At 36.8% G+C, this 22575-nt stretch overlaps 1 protein-coding gene across 1 annotated transcript in view; it reads right to left on the reverse strand.

Annotated features, from left to right (window-relative positions):
- CACUL1 (CDK2 associated cullin domain 1) overlaps positions 1 to 22575 on the reverse strand; it is a 55982-nt gene that overhangs the window by 6348 nt on the left and 27059 nt on the right. The window contains exons 4-7 of the mRNA XM_010998937.3: positions 12983 to 13078; positions 10632 to 10734; positions 8484 to 8573; positions 5273 to 5411 (exon numbers count right to left, since the gene is read on the reverse strand). Of these exons, the coding sequence (XP_010997239.1) occupies positions 5273 to 5411; positions 8484 to 8573; positions 10632 to 10734; positions 12983 to 13078 (428 nt within the window). The remainder of the gene's footprint in view (positions 1 to 5272; positions 5412 to 8483; positions 8574 to 10631; positions 10735 to 12982; positions 13079 to 22575) is intronic.

Below are 22575 nucleotides of genomic sequence, written 5' to 3' on the forward strand. Positions count from 1 at the left end.
GGAATGCACTCCACCCCTACGCCTTCCTCGGTCTTCCTCAATAAATCGCACCACCATCCACCCAATTACTCAGGCCAAAATCCTAGGTTATCCTTGATTCCTCTCTTTGGCTCACTCTGGAGCATTCTGACCCAAAACATAATCCAAAATCAACCACTCCTCAACTGCACAGCTACAATCCCAATCCAAGCCACTACCATCTCTCCCCTACACAACGGTGAGAGTCTCATTATCAGTCCAGGCAAGAGTCAGGCAATCTTATGTACAAGCATAAATAAGATTATTTCATGCCTCTGAAAAGCCCTTCAGTGGCTTTCCATTACAGGTAAAAACTCAATTCAAATTCATTTTCCCAGCCCTGTGAGATACGGCTCCTCCTACCTCTCAACCCTCATCTTCCACCTCTGCTCACTATGCGTCAGTCACTCTGGCTTGCTTTCTGTCCCCGGGACCTGTCAGCACTTCTGCACTTACTCTTTTCTCTGCCTGCAGCACTCTTCCCCCAGTAGCCATGCGGCTGTCTCCTAGGTCTAGCTGGAGGCGCTACATTACCAAGTGAGCTGAACAGCCCCTCTGCCAGGCCCTGCTCACTCACTCTCTATCCCTGCTTCGTGCTGTTTTTAGCCCTTGTTATTACTTGAAACAATTTGTTTACATGTCTGTTATTAATCTCCCAACAGCAGAGCATAAGCGCCATGAAAACAGGAACTCTGCCCGCCTTGTTCCCCCAGTACCCAGAGCAGTGTCTAGCACATAGTAGAAAATGGTGAGTAATTCATTAGCAGCCTCTACAGAGGGATTCAAATCCTAGCCCAAGTAATTACTTCATGCTTTCGTGTCGTCTTCCAGATTACCGAAGTTTCCCACTTTCTCTAGTTACGCCCAAGAACGTAAACCAGGACAGAACCCTCTTGCGCTGAGTGAGAAGTCTTAACGACTGGCAAGAAAAGAACACACCAAACCGTCTCTGAAGGGTTTTTCTCTGGGCTGAGCATTTAGAGAAAAACAGACGCAAGTGTTAGTATGGACTAGCTTTAGGTGGCCTAGGGAGCTCTGAGCAGACCTGCTCTCCTGCCACTTTTTAAGCATCTCTATTGTTAACGCTGGATCTAGCCAAAGCCAGCAGAGAGTCTTACACTAGCCATCATCACGGCGGCGTTAACCAGCTATTCTGTAACCAGTAAGTTAATGCTGATCAAGAAAGAAGACACAGGACGGCTCTTGTATCTGGGACCTCTATAGACAGTCTTCATTCCTACCTCCCCCCAAATATTTTTTAATGGAATATGCAAAAATAGAAAACCACAGATGTGGAAACCACAGGAGGCACAAAGAATGTAAATGTGAGGTGTGTGAGAGGCTGCCAAAGATATTATTCAGCGCCACAAGCCTGGAAAGCTATTAGCTACCCTCAAAGCCAGATCCCTGCTACTAAACAGAAAAGCCCCAAGCCCAGAGTGACCCTCTCAGCTGAAGAACCAACAATACCCCTAACAAGGTTCTATTTTGTTCCAGAAATCCAGGTAACAATCACTCAGCAAGAACATTTTTATGTGCCTTTAAAAGCTATTTGGTACATGCTTCGAAGAGGCCTGGAGGCTGGTTTGAATGCAGACGCTCCATCTGAGGGCCTGCATGTTAGAAGCTCCCCAATGAGCTTATCTTACGTAATGTGATCGCTGACAGCGACAGACACCAACCTGCCCTTCCCCCACAATAACCAATACAATAATGCAGGTAACACGTAAACAGAAAATGTTTCTCTTAGCTTGTATGTTACTTCTAGCTTTGAAATAAGTCCACACTATACTTCCATGCAACTAAAGACGTTTCACATAAACTTCAGCTCAAATGAGAATCTGTCCATTAACTTCAAAAGAGGATATATTTGACAACATTAACATGTTATTTCAAAACACTTCAAAGACCTTCTCTGTGCCATCCACGTTACAGCTGTGTGCTGCCTATTCAGGACTCCCTACATCACATAAATGGAACACAGCCTTACATGAAAAAACAGCCTGCAAAGCTGAACGGGAATCACGTGATTGGCTAGACACAAACCATAAAATGACTGCTCACAACAGGAGAGCCAGTAACAGATTTTTTTGTTAGATAGCTAATACTATATTTTTGCATCATGGGACACCATTTCTTCCAAAACAATCTAGCCAAATAATGGTGGAAGGCAGCACCAAGTCTGGCAGGGCAGCTACGGAAGGTCCATGCGCAAGAGCTGGCAGCACAGGCAGCCCTTCCCTCAGCTGCCAAGTGCATGGTGTGCGCACGCCTGTCTGACCGCTCGGAGGCAACTCAGCAGTGAGGTGGAGTGAGTCTGGACTGTCACCTAAAGCAGGGCCTACTCTGTGCAAAGCACCCATCAGAATAACTTATGAGGCAGACTTTAATCCTCCCAGTAAATGTATAATACACTGTTAATTCTAGAAATGGCCCAATTCAGTTCATAAAATAGAACATCTTAATTTTATCACCTTTTGGAATACTAATATTTAAATTTCACATGAAAGAATTCCATTAAGAGAAACAAAAATTCCAATTTACACAAAAATCCAAGGCATTTCCTTGAATATGACCAGCCTGGCCTTAGCAGAACAGCGCCAGGTTGGTTCTTCATGTTCAAAGGCAATGTTACAGGAGACTATTCATGGAGTCAGTGCCCCATCTCAGCCCAAGCAAATTTTACATTAAGAGCTGCTACACACCAAGCAGTCCTGCTCCCTGTTCCCTTATTCCAGTTCCAAAACTGGGACTAGGAAAATGTCTCCAGATATGTTTAAACAGTTCCACACAGTTCTGGATGGTGAATTTAAGGTGCTCAGAGACATGTACAAGAGCACCTTCCTACACTGCTTCACAGAAGTAAGTTTTCAGAAGGCTGTTTATTTGTTAAAGGCTCAAGAAGCTTGGCTCTAAAATTACAAGCAAACATTCAAATAAAACATGAGTGAAAACATAAAAGACTTCAAAATTATGGTAAGCCTAGGAAAAAACTTACAGGTACACTCGGTTTCTTTTGCATTTATTTGAAAAGATTTGAGAAAAAACTTATAATTCAAAATACATTAAGCCATAAAGAAAAAACTTGATAACGTTAGTTACACAAAATAAAGAACTTATGCATGACTTCAAATAAAACAAAAAACCACCAGAAGCAAAGTCAAAAGACAAACTGAGAAAAATAACTGTCTTATCTTGAGTAAACAATCTCTTCACTACAGAAAGAGCTCCTAGAAACCAAGAAAAAAAGACTAAAAATCAAAAAATCAGTGAAACACAGAAACAGGCAGTTTACAGCAAAAGACATACACAATATGAAAACATGCTCAGCCTCACTCATAAGAAGAGAAACGGAAATCAAACCAACTCTTGAGTATTTTTCACCTGCCAGACTGGCAAAATCTCAAAAGTGGAACAACACACTCCACAGGCAAGGCCACAAAGAACAGGCACTTTGACACGCTGCTAGTGGAGGTGCAGAATGGCACAATCCCCCGTGGAGGGCATTTTGTTGGTATTAAGCAATTTTACCACTGCATCTCCTCCTGACCCAGCTTTCTCACTTAACAGGAGTTACTCTCCAAACACACTGACAACAGGTACAAAATTACACATGCAGCTTTCTCTGTAATAGAAAAGACTGGAAATAATTCAAGTTGCCATCTACAGAGAACTGGTTAAATAAATTATAGTGCATCTACACAATGAAATGTTTAAGAAAGGAATAAAAACAAGAACATACATTGTGTTTCCTGTCTCTGTATATAAAATAAGCACTGAAGGGAATCATAAGAAACTAATAAAAACGGTTACCTAATGGCTGGGAGCAGATGAGGAGACAGGTGGGAGTAAAACTTCTCAGTGTATATACACTTCTTGTATCATTTTTTAAAACTATACGAATATATTACTCTTTGAAAATGAGTAAGTGAAATTATTATAGCATTAAATGGCCTCATTCTGTGTATGAAAATAATACTGCTGTCAGAAATACTACAATTGATGTCAGGAGACACCTGACCACTGGGCAACAGGGAGAAAAATCAGCTGTTTACATCCAGCATGTCCCAGTGGCCTTTCCTCCCCCTAACTTGCCACAGGAAAGGCAGGATTACCAGGCCTGTCTACACAGCTTCCTGGGGATAGCTGCCTGAGCCTTTCCAGTGTGAGCTGCCAGTGAGGGGGGTAAATGACCAGTGGATTACTCAGTGCCCCTCTACCACAGGAATACAGATGCCACCAGGACAAAAAGGGAATTCATACCAATCCGTGGGCCAACAAAGAACAAACCTGTGCTGAAACCAGAAACTTAGAAACAGTGATCTTGGTCAAGACTAGAATCCTGAGATGGAGCTTGGCCCCAGAACCTATGAAAGACGGTGCCCATCCTCCACCCCACCCAGACAGGTGGTCTATTCTCAGGGCACTCTGTGGTCACAACTACGCCTCAGTGAGGAACTCGGGTGTCTTCCTTTCCACAGGTTTCTTCAATGTGAGGGATTCAAATAAGAGAAGGTATGTAAAAGAGCTAAGGAGGAGGCAAGGATTATGAAAATATAAAGTACCACACTGCTGTACCCTTCAATGATTTGGTGACGTAACAGGGTGTTTTCCCACAGGGAATCAAAGAATTTTTACAAAATTTTAGTTGAAAATATGCACTTGAAAGATTTTCTCTGATAAAGCCATGATACTGAATTGGAAATTTTAGAAAAATTAGCTAAGCGTATGTATCAAAACCAAGGGAGGCAAATTTTTGTGGACACATATAAGTGATACTCTACTTTTTAAGAAGAAACAAAGTTTAGGAAAAAGTGAAAATATGAAAAACAGAATCTAAAGCCTCTTTACCAGTTTAGCCGTAAAACTAGTCATCTGCTAGTTTAGTCATCAAAGTACATTATAACTGATCATAAAACTTTTACGAAGTTTTTCCAAATGTTTGGAACTAGTCAGAAGAGCTCTTGGAGGCGGCCCAGCCTATCTGCCACCCCCACCCATAAGAGGTGGCAGGTGGTCTCTCCATAAGAGACCCCTTCCTCAAACTCTACTCAAGTGAAAAGCAGCTTCCGTGACGTCAGAGCCCAGCTTCAACATGTCCACGGACAGGGAACTGACCCCTCTCCCAGCAGCACCGCCCCGACTCCTGGACAGTTACCCCCCAAATCCTAAGAACGCCGGCTGCCCTCCCCCGCCGAGCCATCTGGCCCAAACAAGCAGATACCTTTTGTCACAAAAGGAAAAGAAAACTTGCCTCGTAAAACCGTTTTGTATAAGTTCTCTTTGAAGTTTCTGATCTTGAGCAGCATATTCAGAAAGTTCAGATTCCACCGCCCGAGGGAGAATGTTTGGAATAAATTTAGAAAATAGAGTCGGAGCCATCTGAACCCACTCTGTGAGGGAAGGAAAAGATCCATTAAGGAAATCATGCAGAGAAATTAAATAGAAACGAGAGAGTTTTCTTCTCAAAGAACAAGAATATATACTAAACCAAACTTAAAATGGGGAAAAAAATCAGTGCAATCCCTTCTGATACAGAGGTTAAATTTCCTTTCTAAATAGAAGTTACAGAAAGTGAGTATTTTTACATTTTACTGATTTAACAAAATTTAATGAAAACCCCTAGAGAATTTCTGAATGAACCTTATCAAAATTCCTAAATATATAAGAAAACATGAATAAAATAACCAAAGAATTCTAAGTGGAAGGGGACCTGGAGGGAAGGGGTTTGGTGGAAATACTTAGCCTGAAAAAGTATTAAATAAAACAATATACTGGCCAAGAATACAATAGCACATGTAGTAATAAGCAGACATAAAAAAAGAAGTACCACAAAAATGGGGAGGCGACAAGAGAGAACATGACAAAGATGAATTAGTATCTTTATTGTAAAGCATTTTAACAGATTAGGAAGTCCACATAAATGGGTGAAAGACAGGAATGAATTTAAGAAAACAAAAATAAACAGAATAATAGGTTTGTTAATATTCAGAAAAACTCAAGCTAAAACAAACATACACTCTTGCCCAGTACTCAATGGACACTAACAATATGAAAAATGTCCACCTGTATGCCCTTTTGGACTCTTTTAATCTAGCCCTTCCAAATTTTCCCTTCTGGAAAACATCTTAGCTGTATATATCAAAAACCATAAAATGTCAGTGCTCCATTTAATCTAGCAAATTCACTTTAAAAACTGTAATCTAAATAAGTAATTCTAAATCTGAAGAAAAAAACAAAACACGCTTAATGCTATGCAATGCTGAGTCATTAGTAAATTTTAAAAATGTCCAATGAGAGAATACCTAAGTTAGAGATGGCAAAAAAAAAAAACAAAACACCAAAAAACTCAGAAAACAAGCACCGCAAATACCACCAAGGCCAATCCACTCACCACCCCTTGTACTAATTCATGTCAAAATGTTCTCAACAGTGCAGTGTCTGTCTCTCCTTCAAGTTCAGCTCAAAGATGGCTTTAGTCTCAATTCAGTGCCCTGGGGAGCCACTAACCCATCAGTCTGAGCTGGCAAGGAGTCAAACCAGTCTGCCATTTTATGGAACTCCAGGCATTCAAAGTGAAAATGAAGAACAAAGAAAGTATGTGTATTAAATGAAAAAAGGCAGAGTAGGGTGGTGGGAATTATTCCTAGACTGAGCTTTGAAAGACTGGATGGAAACACATCTAAAACGATACTATTTATTAGAATCTGCAAGGACTAGGGCCCAAGAATCCATAGTTTAAAAAACTTTAGGTGATTCAGATGCATTCATTTATAAAAATCAGCATTTAAGGACTACTGCAATGAAAGAAACATTTACATTTAAAATTCAACTTTTAAAATATTTTAACCTTAATCTGTCTGGTGAATAAAACTGCTTTAACAAACCAGGAACACAATGGGTACTGGGAAGACAAGTTAATGTCAAAATTTGCTTAACAGTATCTCAGAAAATACCTAGGGTAGCAAAAGGTTAGTCTGTGATAAAATTCACCTTTTCAAAAGGACAATTGTCAAACACAGAATTCTCCTCACAAGTAGTAGGAATCCTATTACCAGAGCTCAAACCTGGATAAAATAGCACTTAGATAAACATGTATCTGTAAGGTTTTCTACCCTTAGTGACTATGTTCATTCTGTAATTTTGTTACTTATGATAAAGCCAGAGCTGATAAAGCTGCCTATTTGGGAAGCAAAATTTAGAAATTTGTCATACTGCACTTGGATGCCTGCCAAAACAAAAGAACGAAATCATTCATAACCTGGCACTGAAAGAAAAATTCAGGAGCCACTTTCATCACAGTTAGTAACATGAAACTCAAAATTCTGAGAAACTAGAAACACATGAGCTGATTGGACACACGCAATATTTCTGCCACCTTAGGTAAATAATTACAGGAATCGTATGTTAAAAAATTATGAAGACTAGAGTAAGAGCTGATCCAAACTTAAGCAACATTAAATCTGAATACTCTAGAAGTCACTAATTGTTTAAAGTAGACTGAGAAAGGAGTTATTTCTGACATCACAGTCTACCCCCAGTATCAGTTTTACTTGGTTTCCATTTTAACAAGCTAAATTCTGACATATATTTTAATACTAAGTAAACAAACAATCAAGACATCAATTAATTAAAATAAAATAACCACTGGATCTAAGTGGACAGCAGTAACCACAGTTAATAGTGGCATGCTTACTACACTACAGGTACTGTGTTAAGCTCTTTAGATCACATTTTATTTCATTCAATCCTCAAATGATAAAAGAACTTCACAAAAAAGGTAATTACTGTCAAAAAAGCATCCCTTATGTTTCTAGATTGAAGAACAGTTTTCTACCCTGAACTTCTGTAGTCTCTCTCCTCGCCATTTTTTAATTGGCTAGACAACTGTATGGGAAGTGTGAGGTTCTGGCTTGCAAACAGGAAGATATATACAAAAGCATGTTGGGATTCCTTTAAATTCACAGTGTTTTAGTCTAAGATAGAGACATTAAGATAATCTACAAACCACACCTTTGAATATAGTGATCTCTGAGTTTTGGCTCTGCTAGTCTCTCTCCTCAAAATATCCTTATGCAATGACTGTAACGTTACCAACACTTCCAGATTCCTTGTGTAACAGGCCTAACAATAGAGTTGTGAATGTGTATGTCTGGGCAGATCTGCAGGACAGGGCAGAAGTGAAGGAGAAACTCATAACAAAAAAGAGATTAATGACAGACATGAGATTCAACTTTCATCTCAAGTGTCACCTACAAATTATTTCTTGTATTTCCCAAACCTGTTGGTTTTCACTAGTATAGAGAGGTTTCCAAGGGAGGTCATGATATCTACTCAATTTTTTGCTGTAACAAATCCAAACACCATTAGGCCTCAGAAAACACAAAGAAACATGGTCCTCTCACACAGGGCTGGAACTGCCATAAATAAACAAGCCCAGCCCCTGAAGACATGACGCTGTTTACCTGGTCTGAGAGTGTACAGGCCTTTCACAATATTTGCCATAGTTGAAGGTGTGACCTGAAATGGTGTTGACTGGGCTTCTAAAAGTAAAGCTGAAATAAAGAGAAAATGATTTAGAAAAATGTACCACTTACTGATTGTCAAGGTTTCTCTATCACCCTTTTTCCCAAAAACTGAAGGGTAAACAAGGGCAAGAAAAGAACAGCCCAAGAGGACAAACCAAGGGTCTATATACTACAGTTTTTGGTGTTTGTTTTTTTTTTTTAAATCCAGTGCAGTAGAGTTCAATCTAACAAGTAAATATGTGCAGGACTGTTGAGACACTAGCAGAAATGATTCAACTCACGGAGGTTCTTTAAAGTAGTAAAGCTTCCTAAAACCAACAGTCTTCACGGTTCTTGTGAGTTACAAGTGCTTCCCATTAAGTTTATGATTCACAACATTTACATTTGGGGGATGAAATGTTCCCTAACTCTCGTAATCATTTCAACATTAGGGTTCCCGTTCCTTCAAATCACCATGTATGATGCTCTTGGAATTCTTCTGAAAGACACGTCACTAGTAATTTTAGGAACCACAATCAGAGTCAGACACTCACTTTCCCAAATGCTGCATGTGTACTTTTTTCTTACTGAAGGTGAAGGTAACAGATCACACTGGCTCATCCTTCCCAAGTTCAGGACTCTGGTAACTACATGACCCTGACTAATCATGACAACAGTTCGTTTTCTTTTAGGTTATCTACGGCCATACAAAAATCTTATTAAAACATTTTTAAATGGATAGGAATAATTCCTTTAAATAACATTAACACATACAGATGAATTCCATCATTTAGTGACTACAACAGGTACTACTGACTCAAAACAGCTCGTTTTTCATTTATTTTTCAAAGACCTTAGTCTAAGTCAGGCTTGTAAAATTACATAAGCTGTTTTCTTCTGTCCACGCCTTTCTTAAAATGAAAACGTCATCTCACTTGGCCAAAAATGATTTTGTAGTTTCAAGCATACAATGTGAGTTATATGTGAATTTATGATGAAGGCCAGGGGAGCACTGTTCAAGTTTATCCTTATGATTTTATCATCAGTAGTTAGTTATAATTTTGAATGACAGATAAATTTTAAGGATGACAAATGTTAGGCATTGCAGAAAATCGTATTTTAAAATGCGGTGTTCAAAAACTGAAATTATAAACTGTAGGTTCTCTTCTACTCAAGGTTCTAATTTCAAATGTACCCCAAACCCAGGCTCTGCCTCTATGGATCCATCTTCCACCTTTCTGGCCTTGTTCCCACTAACTCTTCATGTTCTATCACATTCATCATGTAGTCAAATATACACGTTTGCAAACAGCCTCTATATAACTATAACCACCTGTGTCAAATTTGATAGCTATAAAGAAATGATAAATTCACAGACTAAATTATACATAAAATGTATATAAATTTAGGATGAGTTACTTGAAAATAATCACATTCAATAATAAAAGGTTATTAGAGTTGAGAAGGTGTAACATTTCACTAAACTCCTCTGCACTTAAAACTCCGTAGGAAAACAATCTTTAGAAGATTTTCTAGTTGAAATCCCCTTTTAAGGAAAAAGAAATGGGAATTTGAGAGAGCAGTAGCTTGAGAGAGGAAAGAAAATATTTACTGAGTATTTAATACGTGCTAGGTACTTTACATATGTTTAATTCTCATAAGTTTTATTTAATTTAGGATTTACTTTCTCACAAGCTAAACTGTCATCTCCCTTTTTTTTTTTTAAACACAAACAAGGAAACTGAGAATTCTATGCTACCATTTCAGAAACATTAACATTGCACTCCTTCTAGAATTACCTGTAACAAAGTTAGGGGTGAACCCCTTAATAATATCTCCCCCAATGTCAGAGAAAAAAGAAAAGGGCAGCAAGCATCATGCCAGATATGAAGGCACTGTCCAGTGACCAGGCTGCTCCTAGCTCCCTGGGTCACATTTTCAATTCCTCAGTGTCTCTCTCTATATAACTGGACTTTAACACTTGCTATATGATTCAGAAGACGTCAACATCAGGGTTGAGATGCCAATGCTCTTTGATTAAAAAAAAAAAAAAAAAAAAAACCACTGCTAGTGTTATCTTACCCCTCTATAAGTTGAATTACTTACGCATTAGGCTGTATATGTGCTTTTCTGCAACATGTTCCGTAAACAGCTTTATAAGATCATCTTTTAAGTCTCTGTTAAGCTTGGTTTCGATGTAAAACTTATTCTGAAAAAGAAAATAAATTATTTTTCAGTGTATCAATTAGAAGGAAATGATTAGTCTAATGAACTGAAGCACTAAAAAAATTGTTTTGGCAAACAATTCATAAAGGCATCAATTAAAACATAAAAACTCGACATCAAAAAACAAAAGCCCTGTCACTATTAGTTATAGTCTTCCTAGCATGGGGTTAAGAGCACATGAAGATAAATGCTATGAATCATATACCCCAAAAGGAACATGGGAAGATACCCAACATTAACTAGTCAGGAATGTAATGGACCGCACTGTGTGACAGGCACTTAATATGTCCTTTTAAATTACTACATCATCATCTAAAGGCAATACCAGGAAACACTAGTGAAAGGTAACCCACTTATCAAAGATCCAGGCTGACAGCAGACAGTGGACACACATTGGTTGACTCTTTAACAAATATTCCACTTCAACGATTAGTGGACGTCACTCAGCTTATGACATTCCTTAGGGATGGATGGTCTTTGGTTCAAAGACAGACACAACCCAAGGTAGCCCAATCAGACTGAGAGAAACCTAGGCTTTAGTGAAAAGTATCTTACGGTCATCTTACAATGAGGAAAACAACATGAAACAGAAGTGTAAAGCAAAGAGACAAAAAACAACCTGAGGTCTTCATAACACTGCTGAACCACAGATTCAGCCAACCTCAGAGACTGCCTTCTTTCTAGAGTTTTATTACAAGAGATAATTCTTTATTTCCTACAATCACTTTGAATCGGGTTTTCTGTTTCTTGCAGCCAAAAGCATCCTAATAAGAACAACTGGCTAGTCAAAAGGAATTTGTTCATGTTTTAAATGTTAACTCAACGCACAGGAGTGGAAAATGCAAAGAGGAATGTCAGCAAGTTGCTCAGAAATTCTCTCAATGCTTAACATTTTTTTCTTTCTAAAAAATTATAAAAATAACATGCACATAATTACAAAATAAAGCCATGCAAAAGAGTATGCCACAAAAAGAAATCTTCCACAGCACACCTTCTCTCCCATTCCCAAAGGTCCCATTCTGCACTGCAAAAACTTTTATGTATTCTTTCTAAAATGTTTTTTGCATTTTTTTGGATATGCCTTTTTTTTCCTAATAAAGAAGAAAATACTTGCTGATGAAGAAATATAACATACTGCTTTATATCTTGCTTTTTTTCACCTAACGTATCTTGAGAAGATTTCTCTCTAAAATAACACACAGACATGTCATTATTATTATTATTTCTTGGTGGGGAGGCAATGGGTTTTTTATATATTTTATTATTTTTTTCTTTTAATGGAAGCGGGGATTGAACCCAGGACCTCATGCATGCTAGGCATGCGCTCTACCACTGAGCTATAACCTCCTCTCTCAGACATGTCATTATTTTTTAATTGCGTATTTTTCTACTGTAAATATCCTCCATAAATTATTTAAATAGAAGTCCCCTGCTGATAAAACATATTTCTCCCAATTGTTCTGTTTTGCTTTTTTCAGTAAAGCGTATCTTGTGGAGAATAAACCATTTTATAGATTGGCATTACACATACAGCCATCTCTGCTACAAAACGTGCCACCCATCATCCCCTGATCTAATCAACAGAGAGGAACTGGGATATTGGTTTCTAAGGGCTCCTCCGTTTAACAGGAACACTAACATTAAGATCCTATAACTTAGAAACTAATACAACACTGTAAATCAACCATGCTTCAAAAAAAATCCTGTAACTTTATATATTTAGGGGGTGAAGGAGCAACTAATCAACAAAGTCAACAGGCTGCAAGTTATACTCATGGCATAATTCTCCAAATGAAAGAGATCATCAGAATGAAAGCAAATTTTATTGTTCTATTTTTTTATGACGACTTAAGTTGGCATTTACTATACGTCATGTTTTTAGATATGTCTTAACTCTCTACTTTCTGAAGATAAGAAATCTTTCTTACATATCTTTATTTTCCAAGCATAGAATCTTCCATATGGCAGAAAAAAATTAATGCTAATTGGGTGACTGCTGATTATTAATGCTTAATTGTCTATTCAGCAATGATATTTATGAAATTTTAGAACAGTAAAAGGCTAAAATATTTCTTCTGTGTCAACACTATCAAACATTGATGAACTAGATTAATTTCCTTTTTTACATAATAAACAGTAAAAGAAAAATAGAACATGCTTAACCTTCTGCCTGTGTCTGCACTTAGACCAAAAACTGGAGTATCTTGAAAGAGGAAACAGCTCTAGCTTACCATATATATGAAAAGAGGCACAATGCTCTGCAATGCTCCCATATATTGTCCAAGAGCTATATTAAATCTTTCAATATAGAGATCTGGCGGGCTGGCCTGTGAAAAAGAACATAAATGTGATTATTCTGGGAAATGTGGTATAAAGATCTTCCAGCACAATCTAAAATGCAAACAGAAGTTAATCAAAATCCATACTGAAATTCACAATAAAAAAGAGGAGGCTTATACCCTGAAATTTAGTTAAAGCTTCTATCTTTACTCCAAAATCTGCTATGCAAAGCTGAGGTTTGGTTTAGCTGTCATTAAAAATTGTGTAACCTTACCATATTAGTTAAAAGGCTTGCTCTGTTAACAAGTAAAAAGGTGAATTCACAATTAAATGATATTATTTTAAAAATTATCATTAAACTATAGACATTTACTATGGGAACCAAACTATATTTGGACCTGTAATAGGGAAAAAATTCAAGGAAGTGGTAAGGCTTAATATACTATGAAAATGGCTGTTGATAACATTATTGGCTAGAAAGCAGAACTCAGATGGTCCAAATACATCTACAGCTCTGGACAGCAGTTAAAATATAATACATGCTTGGCATTTAACTCATTGTTACCAAATACCATGTCATAAAGCCATCAAAAGAGAACACTTCCAATTTTACTGCATGTTGTGGAGTGTGTGTGTGTCCCACACAAAAACTGGTATGTTGAAGCCCTAACCAATGCAACTATATTTAGAGTAAGAACGTAATTAAGGCTAAATGAGGTCATGAGAGTAGAGCCCTGATCCTATAGAATTAGTGTCCTTATAAGAAAAGACACGAAGGGGCTCACTGTCACCTACTCCCTCTCACCCCCCCTACACCCCCCAACCCATGTACACTCAGAGGCAAGGCCATGTGAGCACACAGCAAGAGGATGGATGGCTTTCTACAAGCCAGGAAGACAGCCCACCAGGAACCAAATCAGCTGGCACCTTAATCGTGGACATCCCAGCCTCCAGAATGGTGAGAAATAAATTTCTGTTCTTTAAACTACTCAGTCTGTGGCATTTTGTTATGGCAGCCCAAGCAGATTAAGACACTGTGTTTTACAAAAATAAATCAACGTACTATTTCATTTTATTCTCTAAAGCTAAATTAATTAGGTACCAGTTTAATACTGAAGAAACATACAAATGGGCAAGCAATTTGCCTAAAATTAGTGTGTTAGGAGATGACAGATCCGTGTCTTCCAGTATAAATTCACTCCTGGGCCAGGGAGTTAGGGGAACGGGCATGGCACAAAACATCATGCAAACAAAACTGATTCCACACAAAGGGATGACAGACTCATAACCTGACAACCGTATCCTACACAGAAGGTCTGGCTTTCAAACAAGGATATAAAGAAATGCCATATGAAAGGCTCCTAAATATTCAATTTAAACACTTAAATTATAAAACCATTTCAGCTAAGCTGTTTTATAAATGTCCAAATACTCCAATAATACTTTTAAATAAGACAATTCACTTCTTTCTGTTCTATTTAGAAGCTTAGCGTATGTGTAGTGAACTGTCCTTACTTCTAATTCATCTTCCATTGCTGAGTTCTTACAGGTTTGGTACACACTAGGTGCTTTTTTTTACATTTACTTTCCTTAGTCCTCCTACTGACTGTAAATTGAATGTTACTTCCATTTTACATTGAGGCAACTGGGGCTCAGAAATATTTAGTCACTTGACCATAGTCCCAAAGCTAATAAGCCAAGAACTAAGACTCAAATCTTGTTCAAACTGAGTCCTTCCGTCTATTTACATTTCGTTTTTAGCACCCTCAAACCTTTATGGAAAAAAGTTCCAACTTCCAATTTAGGGCACACTCTCTGCTTTCTTATCCTGCTCCTCCTCACGCGGAGCCCAGCGTGGCGATCGCATGGAACTACCAGCAGTTCCACAACAGCGTCCGTGCACTGTTCAGGCCTCCCTGACTGCGCTCCTACCTCACGCCCTTTGTCACCACCCCCTAACCAGACTCACCCTGGCTAACTCCTGTCCACCCTCTGAGGGTTGTGTCACTTCCTCAAAGCTATCAAAGCCCTTCAGCAAGACACCACCGCACTTATTCGCTTCTCCACTAGGTGGTCTCTTTCAGCCGCCGGAGGGCAAGATCTGTCTTATCTTTACATTTCTAGTGCAGACCACAGAACCTGCAACGTGGTAGGTATAGACGAATGTGAAAAAAAAAGAAAAGAAAAAAAAATTTTTTTTTTTGCATTTAGGACAGTCTTGCTTAAATCCAAACTAGTTTAAATCTAAATCTAATCTAGCCTTGTTTAAATCTAAACTGCTATTTTACCATTAACAATGTTACATAATATTAGGCAATTCAGTTAGCCCTTTGAATTTCAATTTCCATAACTATAAAAAATAAGAAAAATACTAACTGTCCTACTCCTAAGATGTGCTGAGAATCAAAGAAAATAACGTGTATAAACGTGCTTTGAAAAATGTCAACTGTTACACATGCATATGCAAGCAGGAAGAGTAAGTAAACTCCTTTCTGAATTAACTACCCATTTGTCTAATACTTCAGAAAAACCTATTAACATTATCAAAGACATTCTTTGTTAACTAAAGAAGTTGGGGAAAATGGTTCCACATTATGGGCAAACTTTTCACTATAACTAATGAACAGAATCGCATGTAATATCGTTCTCTAAACTGCTTCAAAGAACTCTGCAAATGATATTTCAGTATTCAAAGAAATAAATTTTAGAAGTATTATATGAAAAAAGAAAATCTGAAGAGTTTTTGCATTAAAATAATTTTCCCTTTTCATAAAAGGACATTTTATCTATCCAAAAGTTAAAAGTACGAACACAGATCAAAAGCCACACTTAATAGCAGACAGAATAAATAAAACTGAATTCCTTTTTCTTTTCAAGAATTCTCAAAACCTCAAAGGTTATGAGTATTAAAAAGCATTTTGTACTGAATCAAATGTCAGAACATTTACTTGGGTTTTTACTTCCATATTTCATACAGCACTTATTCAAAACCTCTTAAATGACAGGACTATAAATTATAAGTCTTCTAAAATAAACCCAATCTCTCTACTAGGAACCTAGAAATAACTGCTAGTAAAAACTAATCAAATTGTTCCTCCTTAAAACTTAAGTTCAATATACTTTGGGCCCCACTAGGGAAATTGCTACCTACTTGATTTACATAACTTCACCATGAATGTATTTGGCTTGGAGATTAAATGAAATTTTTACCCTCAAAATAAGCAAGCTTCATTTTCTTCTCAAATAAAATATGACAAAGCAAGTCACCAGAAAAATAACCATTACTCCAAACTTGCTCCAACTTTTCATAATAGACTTAAATTCCCTGAAATGTGTAATATAGCTGGTAGGAATGTTTTAATTTCTTTTTCTTTTCTTTAATGAGTAATGACTACATTCATCTGGTTTAAAATTCAAATGAATTCAAATGGGTTTACAGTAAAGAGTTTACCTTTCATTCCTTCCTTGTTGAACAAACCAACACTTAATTCCTTTTTATACTTCCAGGAGAATTTTATGTATATACAAAAAAATAAGTATCCCATTTATATTCCTTTTCACATAAATGCTAGTTTACAATGAAGCTGATCTACACTTTTCCTAACAATGTTATCTTGGAGACTTTTATTCTACTAGTTCTCAAACAATTTGGTCTCAGGAACCCTTTGTACTCAAAAATAACTGAAAATCCCAAAAAGATTTTATTTATAACATAGGTTGTAGCTATTAATATTTACCACATTAGAAATTAAAGCTGGGTTTTAAAAATATGTATTAATTCAAAGTTGACAATAATAAACTCATTGCATCTTAGCTTTTTAATGTTAAAATACAATTAAATAATTTATATTATAAACTATACAGTTGTACTTTATATGTGAATAACTATATTTTCCAAAAAAAACTGGTAAGAAGAGTGGTATTGTTTATACATTTTTGTAAGTCTCTTTAGAGTCTGGCTTAATCAAAGACAGCTGGATTCTAACATCTGCTTGTACTGAATGAGTTGTGACTCTGTATTCTGTTATAATAAAACCCACTGTTCTACCTTCTACTTTGAATGGGTCTTTTACACACGCATTTTATAGCATTTGGGTCCTTTATACATACATTTTATAGCATGACAAACTAGTTTTTTGCAAAATACTGACTCACTGAGTTATGTAGATCTTTCAAATGTTGACACATTTCACTATACAACATCAAAAAAAACAACAATTGTTAATATCACCTCTTATCCTATCAGAAGTCTTCTTAAGTATTGGGAAGTTATCAAGGTCAATGTGGTAGATATATGTTTTCCAAAATTCTAATTTTTACTTCAAAGTTCAAATTTTATCATTGGAAACAAACACTAATTGTTCTCCTTGGATTGACACACTTCCTTCATTTTTCAGAAAAACATCTATTAAATACTAGTTAGTCTAAATAACCAGTCTGTCAGTCAGACATTCCTTCAAATAAAAAATTGTGTTCTATAGGGAAAAAGAAAAAGGCTAGTTTAGCTCAAAACTCATGTAACCACACAAGTGCTATTTCTCAAAACAACTACTGTTACTTTGGTATACAGCTTCCCTTTTCTTCACAAAGAATTTTTTTTAAGTATACTGAAAGGCACAATTTCATGAATTAATACTTTTCACTGCTCCGTCTAGGACATTCTTAAGTGAAACGCTTCTGTTTCCTGCCGGGAGTGTGTGGAAGTGGGATGCGTGCTAAGGCAGCACCAGCAGCTTCACCCACTGCGGCTTGTGCATCATCAGAACAAGTATCAACCGAGTGAAAGGAAAAATAAGACCTTAGTAGCATTAGAAAAACAGATCTGATTTTACAGACTCCTGAAAAGACTTCAGGGACCCTCAGAGGTCCTCAAACCACTTTTTCAGAAATCTATTCTTTAAAGTACAATGTTTGAATGTGCTGTTTATTTAATCAGTCCCCATACTGACAGCTTGCTGCTAATCTTTTGTTATCACACAATGTTGCAAAGAATAACTTCACATAGATGCTACTTTGCAGACAGTAGTTTTAAAGAAAAATTAAGTTAAAAAAGGTAGAACTAAATGATAATCTTATGTATCATTATATAAAAACAAAGTAATTGTGGCACTTACAGTTTTATAGAACCAATCAGCTAAGTATCACTTTAAATACATACATACATACATATATACATACATATATATATATATATGTATGTATTTACTTATTAAGTATATTCCTTAGTTAACTTTAATTTTGAAAGCTAGATAAGGAAGCTTGGTCTGTCACTTTAATTAGATGTATAGTAATTTTAGAATAACATGATTTGTTTAAATAATTTTACTAGCCAATATACAAATATATTATGACCTAGTCAGTACTGCCCAACAGAACTTTCTGTGATGATGGTAATGTCCTAACATTTATTCCTATATTACCAAGTATGACTTTGGCATTTTGAATACCATACAAATGGACCGGAATGCTCTCTTAGTATTATTTTCTGAATCAAACTAGAAATTCCTTTTTTAAAAAAATCTGCCTCTATCTAACTAACTTTAGTAAAAACAAATAGTGCAAAAATGTGACAATGAGTGTGTATACGCCCATGTATGACTGAAAAATTGTGCTGAACACTGGAATTTGAGACAACATTGTAAAATGATTATAAATCAATAAAAAATGTTAAAAAAAAAGTGAATATTGCAAAAAAAAAAATAGTGCATAATGTGCTTTTGGTCTAACTAGCTTACTCCATGACTTTCCAGATCAACACCATATTGCCAACAGACAGATCTATCAAGGCTTCAGAAGCAACACTAATTACACCAAAGGCTGACAGAGATGCTACATAAAAACAGAATTTCTTCCCAAACAGACATATACATACACCTGACATTATATTCTCACCCATTCCCATTCCTGCTGTGCAGATAATGTTCCCATAGTAAAATATCCAAAAAACGTTAAGTTACATAAAAGGTAAATGAATCTCAGGAGCTATTAAGAGCTATAGCATACATTTCAGATGCTCCTAATATAAACTGCAAGAACGATTTTCTAATTAAAAGCAACAATAAAGAAGTCAGAGTGAGTCTAACAGTAGAAGACATTTCTCTCTTAGGTTTCTTAACTCTCAGAAAGTTAACAGCCACTATCACTATTATATGGAAATTTCTTCCTCGCTTACTTCTAAAATAAGACTTTCCTCACTTTCCAAATACTATTTGGACCTGAATAGTAAACTGAATTCAAGTTTGGCCTCTGTGATCCTACATTCCTTTAGCTTATCCACATAACAAGATAAATCTAGGTTCTAATCTTAGCTTTTTAACTGACTAACTAGATAACAAAGAACAGTTACAAAAGGTTCGAGGATTACTTAACAGAGAAAACAGCCAGAGAAATCAGATGGACTAAAATGACTTCTCAACTTCCTATACACCTCATCCCTTTTAACACTGAGCAAAAAGTATCACTTATCCCTCATAAACAGACTCTGTACACTGTGATAATAAACAATTGCAAATAACAATTTACTATTCAAGCGATTTGACTCTCATCATCAAATTCCATTTTCTGAGCTCAGAATGCTGGTTTAACAGGAATAAACAGGTAATTCTAGTAATCTCGGCTGTAAAGCAAGCATATGTTTTCTATTTTTAGCAACTAGTAAGTACTGTTACTGGATCTCTCTTTGAGGCCTGGCATTATGTTAAGCCCTAAAAGGACACATGAAAAGAAAACACAGACACAGCCTCCAAAGGATGATAGTAAACTTATTAGAATAATGATCTGAATGGAAGCCTGTAGCCTGTGTTAAGTTTTGGTTTGGATTTAAAAACAGATCTCCTAATAACATATTGAGAAAAATGTTCTGTAGAATGCACAAGTGAAGAAAGAACTACTTACTGGTTGGCCGTAACATTTGCTTTACTTGAAATCTGAAATCTTCCTCACTCTAGCAAGGAGTGAACAGCATTATTCGGGGAGAATGAAAAGTTTTTTTAAATACACTTCATAGTTCAACAGATACAGAAATTATTGCCTTTAAAAACTATATAAAATTTCATGTGACCACATTTTACAACTAGTTGAGTTATGCTGCCACCCACCGGACGAAACACAAATAGCAAAGCAATCCTTGCTCTGATTTTAAACACAAAAGAGAGAATCTGGTTCACTAGGTTGGCAGTTTGGCAATAAAGCTTTTTATAGGTAATCTGGGGTCTGTAAAGAAAGAATCAAAGTTAAGTAAATCTGACGGATTATGATTTAGTTTCTATTAATTTCCACTGTTAACTGGTTTGAGAGTCAAATTATATTTAACTAAATCAAGATATATTTAGCTTAAAAGACACCATTACTCTAATTTCACTTAAATGAATGGTTTAAATGTAATTAGTTAACTTCCTTTTAATTAAAATAGTTGACAAATACTCATTTAACTATTCTAAATTCTGCCCTATTTGAGAATAAAAATTGCTGCGTTTTCCTTCTTTGCCTCTGTCTTTGTGTTCTCTCTTTGGGACCCTGAACTCAAGTTAGTACTAGCAGTTCTACGCCTAACACTTTAATATTATTGTCCTGGTCTGGGAACCAAAAACCTCTATTTAAACACCATTTCTTAGGGGTAACGTTCAGTGTAGGTTCCAAACCACTGACAAAGAAATTGTTGGAAGAGTCACACTCGTTAGCGGGTTCCTGACTATAAAGCTACTAGAGCAAAACATCACAATATTTTCATTCAGTCAAAGTGAAAATATACTCTCAACTCAATAAAGCTTATTAACATATTCAATGAACTTATCAACATTACGTGGGGAGAAAATGCCTAATTGCTGTAGTGAATTTTGGATTCCAATGTACACAAAAACCATCAAAATGTGTAAGTGTCATTAAAAACAGTAAAAGAGTAAAGGATGTTATGTCCATAAAGTTCAATAATCCAAATGGCAGTAGGGCAAAACAGAATATTCTAAATATTGTCAATTCAAATACTTCTTGTATCAGTCAAAAAACAACTTCCTAAATCTCAGTGACTGAACATAACAAAGCCTGGATAAATAAAATGTGGTATAACCATACAATGGAATGTTTTTCAGCCATAAAAAGGAATGAACCTTGAAAATATGCTAAGTTAATTAAGCTGGATACAAAAGGCCACATGCTGCCTAATTCCATTTCTATGAAGTGTCCAGAACAGGCAAATTCACACAGACAGAAAGTCAATCAGTTGTTGCCAGTAGCTGAGAGGAGGGGAGATTAGGGAGCGACTACTAACGAGAACCGGGCTCTTTCTGGGATGACTATAATGTTCTGACGTTAGTGGTGATGGTTGCACACCATTGTGACTATACTAAAAACCACTGAGTTGTGCACTTTAACAAGGTGAATATTAGGGTATGTGAGAAGTATCTCAATAAAAAAACAGATTCTTAAAAGGTGTTTTTAAAAAAAGGAAAAAACATATCTAGTAAAGCTTTCTCTCTCACTCATGTTACACGCCCATCTTGAGGGTCTGCTCCATTTTATACTCACTCAGGGACCAGGTGAAGGGAGCCTCTACCATCTAGAACACTTGCAGAGAAAAGGAAACATGTAAAATTGTACAGCCAGTCTTAAAGGCTTCAGATCTTCGGGTACACACGTCACCGAACACACTACACTTTCTCTCACAACTCACAGCACGTGGCCAAGGCTAACTTCAGTGGGACGTATCCAGAAGGAAGAAAACTGGAGACACTTGGTCAGCAGCATTATGAGCAGCATATGCATCTAATGAGGACCGAGTTCAAGACTACAGCAGACCGAGAGAAACCAGTGCTCTGCAGTCAGGACTCTCACCCTCAAGAAGGTCCCAGTGTTGCAAAAGTGACTTCCTGCTTGGTAACGAAATCTGTGCCAAAGTGCTAAACTAAGGACTCCAGCAGCAACACAAATAAAGCGCTAGAGCAGCAAAAAAGAGAAAATGATTAATTAAGCCTACAAGCTGGGCAAACCCTAACAGACAAGCAGAATGCCCTCCTTTACAGAAAGGGAAGGGAGGAAAGAAATAGTGGCAAAAGAAATCAAGTTTAAAAAAAAAAACACAAAGATGAAAAAACCCTCTCCCCCATTTAAATTCTAAAAGCAAAACTCTGTTACACCATCTTGCTAAAGCGTGAAGAGCCTTGCGACCCTTGTCAAGGAGCACGGTCTTTGCTCTTTAGGCAAATGGAGAGCCAACGCATTCAGAAGATGAATGGCGTGCGGAAGTCTGAAAAATAAGCAAAGTAGATTGAGGGAAGGTGCAGGGCCAAGACACAAACTAGAAATTGTTTTCTATTGTTTCTGTTGTGTTCTGTTGTTGTACAAATGAGGACCTAAACCAGGAAAGTGGCAGGGGATAAATCTGAGTCATTTTACAAGGGAGAAAATCAGCAAGACGTGCGACTCATTTTGTATCTCTATCCTATTATGCGTGACACTCCAGTATATTACGATGATTATTACACCTTTCCCCTGACAGTACAAAGAATAAACCCATCTTACTTATCGCTGTACCCTGCGCACCTAGCAT

Source organism: Camelus dromedarius, chromosome 8, assembly GCF_036321535.1.
Source record: "Camelus dromedarius isolate mCamDro1 chromosome 8, mCamDro1.pat, whole genome shotgun sequence".
Classification (NCBI taxonomy): Eukaryota; Metazoa; Chordata; class Mammalia; order Artiodactyla; family Camelidae; genus Camelus; species Camelus dromedarius.